We start from the raw sequence: 7,264 nt of genomic DNA on the forward strand, positions 1-7,264 counted from the left end.
GCCGACCATTCGCACCGACATTCCTCGAACCATTACCATTGTAAATGAACTCGCAAATACGTAACTATATCCTTTGCGGTCTGCCGATAGGTTGATACTGCAAATGAGAATCTGTTGTCAATTGCACTACCAGAAAAGTTAAAGATTAAAATAATACGAAATTAAATACAAATGAACAATTTTATGAAAGTTGAATGATTAGATGTATTAAGTTTGTTTTATTATTGTTATTGTTGTATTAATCAAAAGGGTGATATTGGTGTTTGTGACTGCAGTAAACAGGCCAGGTTGCATCATGTCAGATTTTTAATCTAAATTAAATCATTCTCCATTTTATCTTTTTTTATTTCAACTTCATACGCAAAAAATACTTCATAATCACAAAATAATAATCCATAGTCTTTTTGTTGTTTGCAATTACTGTGCGTCGGCGGCGCAGACGCGTATTAGTGTGTAGAGTTAGTTCAAAGTAGACAAGCTCTCACCAGTAGTCCGTGTTTTTGCCTTTCCCTGTGCAGCGTCACTTGCAACGTGTCTGATTTTAGCGTCGCCTTAGTCCTTGGCGCGTGGACATTTAATTGAGGAAGTGTCACTGATTATCTTGCAAACGGACACTTGTGCGCGCGTGAACTGGGAAGGGATGGAGACGCGCTCGCAACCAATCATGTGCGAGCGCGTTCCCGTTTGGACGAGTTTCATTTCTGTGGCTCGCTCTGGGGCGCGCAGGTCCCTGCGACAGTGCCAGCGGGCCACGTATTATTGATTTTATGACACAATGCTTCGGGCCAGTTTAAATTTAGACGCGGGCCGCATTTGCCCGCGGGCCGGATTTTGGTTAAAACTCTTATTTTGTATTTGTGGTTTTAGTAGAAACTCATGACTCTTTGGTGCTTCTTTCATTGCTATTCAGTTTTTTGGTGAAGCCCTTTGAGATTCAGAGCTATATAAATAAATTTGACTTGACTATGTAGCATATACAGGCTAAATAAAAACGGGTGAAAGAACTGACCTTTGTCATATGTCATGGTCATTCAATCAGATTCACAATTTCCAAAGGTCATCAAACAACTCCTTTCCAGTAGGACCTCTACCATTTTAGGACTGTAGAATTTAGTCTTACACAATTGTCCAACCAGTTTACCGTACGAGCACTGAGACCCAATAAGACGAGCACCAGCACCTTCCCTGCATCAGTGATCAATATTGATCATCTTATATCATTTAGTATTTTAAGATGAGCAATTGTTTACAGATTGAAGATTAGAGATGTGTCTATAGTTTTCTACAGGGAATAGTCTTTTTTTTTTTTTTACCTGGCTTTCTGGCAGCACATTTCAAGGGTTTAGGAAGCTCTGCTGATTTCTAGCGGCACAATCAACATTTTTACCACCCCCAAGTATGTGTGACCTGATGGTGAAAAGGTCTATTAAGCTGTCAATCCTAGTAGGCGATGGTGAACGGCTTGATTGTGAGACATCAAAACGAATAAGAGATTCATTGGGTGAGGTGTTGCCAAACAAGTCAGTCAACCTGATTGAAAGGGCCAGCATTCAATCCAGTGTCATCAGGCGATTTACCAAGAAGTGGGCCAAATGGGCTTGATGTCAGTGACAATGATGGTAATACGAGTGAGCGAGCCGGGAAATGGAGAGAAGACCCATCTGTTTAATTGTCTGTAAGAACCCCATGGACTTCAGGTCTGAAAAGTGTGACGAATAGACCTTTTGGCCATGACATCACACATGAATCTCAATGACAAAAGACAAAGCTTTACAAAAGTAAATAAACCATGTTACGTATATCCCATTATACCGAGGCAGATTGATTGAGAAAATAGCTTGGATGATACTCATGGCCATCCTTTCCTTCAGTATAGATTGAATGTGCAAAGGTCAAGGTAGAAAAATGTCACATAAAGTAAATTGCTTTCAAGGGAGACGTAACTTTGGCCGTGATTGCTATGTCAGAAGTTAATTCAAAAGTGATCCCCTTGCGCTTATTTTTCACAAGTATTATGAAAAGGTCTCAATTGAAGCTCCACAATTGTAACCACCATCTTGCCCAACTGAAATAAAATTGGCATGAAATAATACACAAAGTCGAAGACCTTGATTTTAATTTGCACGCACGGGTGCCAAATGTAGACCTGAAAAATTATCCAGTCGCCTATTCCCCTAGTTAACGTTAATGCTAATCAACACTTTTAGTAATAAACGAATCAAGTCAACCAAAATAATCCACAAAATCAAATGATAATATTATGGGCAGATTCTATGATTGCTGAGCATTTTTATTAGCGCTGTCATAGTTGAGCTACCCCCAAGCAAATGCACATCACACTACACATGGCAGAGTAAGCATGGAAAAACCAATACGCTCACCCACAGGATATTTCCGAGTAAGCGTTAATGGTCGTTGTGTAGGAGCAATATATCTGTCTGGCTCCATGCAGCTGAGCAGAGTATGCAACAAGTAAGATAAATCTTCTCACTGACAACAATTCTCAAATCAGGATATGCAGAAAATATTCATAGCAGCGATAGTAAACAAGATGAGACCATTTGGACAGCAACAGGGGAAGCACAAAGTGGAATTGTTCAGGAAAAAAAAAAGTCAAGCTTGTCTATTGGGAACAAATTGCAGTGCAAAGCAGCTGCTTGCCTTAAATTCCCAAAGCCAGATGGTTATAGACAAGCAGTGCAGACTGAGCAGAATGAGCTGCTTTATGAACAAAAAAAAAGTATATTCTGTTCGGTAGATGTGCAGCCACAGCATATTGTGCAATGCTCACTATTTAATTCCATTTTATATGCTGACTGGGATAGAAATTCTGCAAGGACCTGGCTGGTAACTGCACATTAAATCCCAAACTTAAAACTTCGTAATAGAAATGCATATAAAACAGATGCTACAAGTGCTGCAACTGTACTTCTATGCTTTTTTGGGGAACAATAAATGCACTTGTTTAAACTTCCATTTTCACTAGATTCCAGTCAATAAAACACAGTTGACGTATAAGCCTACTACCTTGAGAGCATACCAGCATCCAAGCTTTGCATTGTAAAGACACAATAAGTATGACGTTTGACTTCATCCATCACCAAAAAGCTTCTAAAAAGTGGCACACAAACCAAATCACAAAAGTGGCTTGTAGTACTTGACTTGATTTGACATGATCTGACTTTGTTAACCCAAATTATAACGTAGCTTGACTTTCTGGGATTTTACTGGACACTTGACGTGACGTGATTTGTTTCGACTTTGGTGTCATGAGTGAAGAAAGATTAAATGGCATATGATATCATATGATATCTGTGAAATACATGACGGTTTGCTTACAAGCAGCTAACAATAGCGTCATTTCATACGTAAAGTGGAGACAGCCACTCCAGACTCAACAATTCCCATTAAAGCCATTAGAAAGTAAATTTTGCACAATATGGCCCTTTTTAAAAGCAAGTGCATTTGGGAATTGGCTAATATACTTTGCAGCAGTAAATGTCAATGCAATCTAGTAATTTTATTCCCACTTCCCACTCTGTGACATATGTATTTGAGACTTCCGCTCAGCTGCCACATGTTTTTGGGATTCCCTGATTTGATTAAATTATTCTTACCCGAGTAGTTCTCTTTTATGCTCCAGAGTGTGCTGATTATAGATGTCAAATTAGCATTTGAGAGGAGAGCAATTAGTCATATTCCCAGTTTGTTTCAGCTTTCTGGTGAAGTCATCTCTGTGTTACACATTTGACATTTCCAAGCAAGTGGACATCTCTCCAGAGTGCAATTCATAAACCTGATCCCTTAAATCATGTATTTCCAACACCTTGATTAACATCTTGCCGCACATCAAGACTTCAGACTATATCATGTGACACATGACTGAACAACAACAAAAAAGATGGGTTTTTAATTCATTTGCATTTCAAAACGCTCATCTTAAATCACCTTTCCCCATGCCAATGATCTGTTCCAGCCTCCCCACAAAACAAACAAAAAAAGGTTGTGTAAAGTGGCGCCCTATAATATTGTAGTACTTTAAAATGTAAAGTAGGGGTGTCAAACTCATTTTTTTTCCAGGCCGCATTGTAGTCATAGCTTCTTTCAGAGGGCCATTATGACTATCAACCCAAATAAATGTATGAGCACCTCATATTATGTACAGTAAAAGCTACAAAAAACCTGACTTGTTTTCAGATCAGATGAGTAAAAACTGGTCAAATATTAAAAAAAAAAAAAAGCGATACGATTAAAAGTGAAGACAATTTGCAATTCTAGTAATGACACACAAATTTGATGCACAATTTGTCTCCGCGGGCCACATAAAATTAAAGAGTTTGTGCATCATAATCCATTGTGACTTTGCAGCTTCTTCTGGAATATGTGCATATCTTTGCTACCTGGGGCTAGTATAATCGCGCGCTTGTCTTCATAGGAGTCACTGGTGGGCTGGAGCTTTGAGCTACTGTACAGTATGTGTTCATCTACAAAACCCCTGCGCGGCTCCACTTCAGAGGCCGACTTTCTAATACACGCCATTTATTGGCTCTCACATAATGTTGTGGTGGCTCTTTCATTGTGTAGAGGTCAGCTAGGGGTTAGTTGCAGCTGATTTCAACCAACAGCATTAATTGTACGAACTAGTAATGTATGAGTAGCAAAATCATTTTATTGCTCTGATTTAGGGGAGGCATAAGGATGCTTGTGTAGTTGCAAGTTGTTGATGATTAAAAAGTATTTAGAAATGCATGAGAAGTATGAAAATAATTGACATTAAGCCTAGGTGAGTGATATTCTTTCAGCTCAGCTTTCCATGTTTTTATTAGTCCTGCCCCTGGTACAACAGCAGCAGCAGCACACAATTAAACACTGGAGTTCTCAAGGCAAGTGGGTCAGAAGCTGTGTTGTTGTTTTTCCAACACAGGAAGAGCAAATGGGGGCAAAGAGGAGGAAATAAGGCAAGACAAACGAGAGACAGATTTTGTACTATCAGCGTCAGTTTGGAGGGAATAATGAGCTGGCCAATGGAATGTGCTCAAAATTCACCCAGAATTCAAAACAGGACAAATGAGAGGTGTATATTTTGTTTACATGGATGTCGCCCTGATTATATTTGGATTCTCATACTTCAATAAATATTGTGATTTTTTGTGTGAATAATATGCATTTTTTTGAGGGGTGGGGTCATAAAAATAAAAATCCTGCTTCCTTTGTGGTGGCAGCAGACCAGCTAAATAAGAGTGTTGTTGCATGGGCAGGTAAATCATTGTGCTTCACATAATTAAATGCACAACATTTAAAAAAAATTGAAAACTAAAAGAGGGAAAGAAAATCAAAAGCAAACTAAAAAATTAAAAAGTAATATTATGAAAAGAGCATAGCTACCGTGCAAGAACAAGATTTTAAAAATTATTTGAAGGACTTTATTTAATCATAGGCATGGGAAAAGTTAGAAAGGCATAGTTTTTAGCTACTATATTATGCAAATAAACCATCACCAGCTGCCATTGTTGAGACAGTACCCCCCACCCTGCCGCCATCAATTCCTTCAAGGCAAATTTAATGACGGATGAACTGATGCTTGCGACCGCCTCATTTTAATTTATTTTGCTCTGTCTCTTGTGTGGCTAAATGATCCATTTGTATCTCATCAGGATGCGCGTGGAAACAGGCTTATATATTGAGTGATGAAACCTCATCGTCATGGTGATAAAAGGATGGGAGACTCGCTGGAGTCATTACAGACATACTTGCAGTTACTGCTTAACAATTGCTAGAGACATATAGTCAAAACGTTAGAAAATTTAAAACGAAATGGACAGATTCGCAACAGTAGAACTGTCAGTGAATGTTAAGTATGTCGTACCCTATATGCAAGTCTTGATGACATGGAGTCACTATCAGATTTCTCCTGCACTCAGTACAACCAGGAGGGAGTGGCAAGAGTTTCCCAGACTCTCCAAGAACCCCCCCCCCCCCCCCCCCAAAAATAAAAATTCTCTAAATTTGTTTCTAGTTAGCTTTTGGAAAACAGGTAAGTCTCAATGATATGAAAACACCATTATGTCAAAGCCAAAATCTGCGAGAAGGAGCCCCGAGAGTCTCCAAAAATCTCTGAAATGTTCCAAAAATCTTGGGGGCTTGCATGCACTTTGCAGGTCATAATTGCTTTCTTAGACAAATAGCCACGCCCTTATTCTTGCTTACCCAGTGTGCAGCGCCTGTTTGGAAATTTTATCAGTGTTGAAATGCAGCATAATGACAGAATACCTCGTTGTGTCCCTTGGTAGGTTTGATGTGTGTGTTCAATGCATTCAACAAATGGTGTCTCCACTCAAACAAACGCTTACCCCATATAGATGCCTGGTCCTTTCTCCAGTTAAGTAAAGCATGACATGTGCAGGATGAATAGTAACGCACTTCCATGAGCAACCTGTTATATCCAGCACTCCAGCAATTATGATAAGTTATGTATCCAGTTTGAAAGCACAGCACTTATCCACGATCCATCTATATAACGTCATATTTAACACCGTGTGTGTCCACCCCAGTTAGTCAAACTGATGCAGGACACACAAATTGAAATATAACTTGATGATAATGACAAAAGAAGACACGCGCGCGCGCGCACGCACACAAGAGGTGGGTGACATCCTCCCAGCCCACGCGCGCATATTGATCGCGCATGCAGACAGACAACCAACGCCACGCGAACGCCTCATATAAACAAATAAAGAGCGTATTGGCAGGAGGCCACCCTTGATGACGAGACAAGAGAACAGAAAAGAGAGCGGATCAATTGGATTAAATACTTACAGGAGCGAGGAGGGGAACTGGGAAGCCCGTGAGGCACTCAGGAGGAGCAGGACCTGGAACGTCCAGGCGTGCGCCCTGCAGGTATCCATTGGAAAACGATGTGGGAGGTGGATGTGGGTGGGGGCCGAATGTGGCGCCCCCCGCCGCCGATGAATAAGAGAGCGCGGCGGCGTGTCAACCTGCGGGTGCCTCCTCAGTGCTCGCTGCTGGAAAGCCTTATTCTAATCTGATCAGAGCGACAACAGACTCCACCGACAGGACAGGTAGCGCCGGAGCTCCTCCTTCTCTCTCTCTCTCTCTCTCTCTCTCTCTCTCTCTCTCTCTCTCTCTCTCTCTCTCTCTCTCTCTCTCTCTCTCTCTCTCTCTCTCTCTCTCTCTCTCTCTCTCTCTCTCTCTCTCTCTTAGTGGATGTACACTATGGGTTGGATCTATCTATCTATCTATCTAT

The 7,264-nt window shown here is 40.6% G+C and overlaps 1 protein-coding gene across 6 annotated transcripts in view; it reads right to left on the reverse strand.

The window, feature by feature from the left end:
• The window catches only part of LOC147055718 (voltage-dependent calcium channel subunit alpha-2/delta-1), a 56,178-nt gene extending 49,237 nt beyond the window's left edge, over positions 1-6,941 (reverse strand). For 5 of the 6 annotated variants that reach the window (XM_085914257.1, XM_085914256.1, XM_085914259.1 and 2 more), the window contains exon 1: positions 6,817-6,941. In XM_085914257.1, coding sequence (XP_085770383.1) covers positions 6,817-6,905 — 89 coding nt within the window. In that variant the 5' untranslated portion in view covers positions 6,906-6,941. Of the gene's footprint in view, positions 1-485; positions 594-6,816 lie in introns of those variants that run through there. The other variant, XM_085914258.1, reaches the window with a different exon arrangement.
• Positions 6,942-7,264: the final 323 nt, after the last annotated feature.

This window comes from Syngnathus leptorhynchus, chromosome 6 (assembly GCF_054491065.1).
Source record: "Syngnathus leptorhynchus isolate UIUO chromosome 6, UIUO_Slep, whole genome shotgun sequence".
Classification (NCBI taxonomy): domain Eukaryota; kingdom Metazoa; phylum Chordata; class Actinopteri; order Syngnathiformes; family Syngnathidae; genus Syngnathus; species Syngnathus leptorhynchus.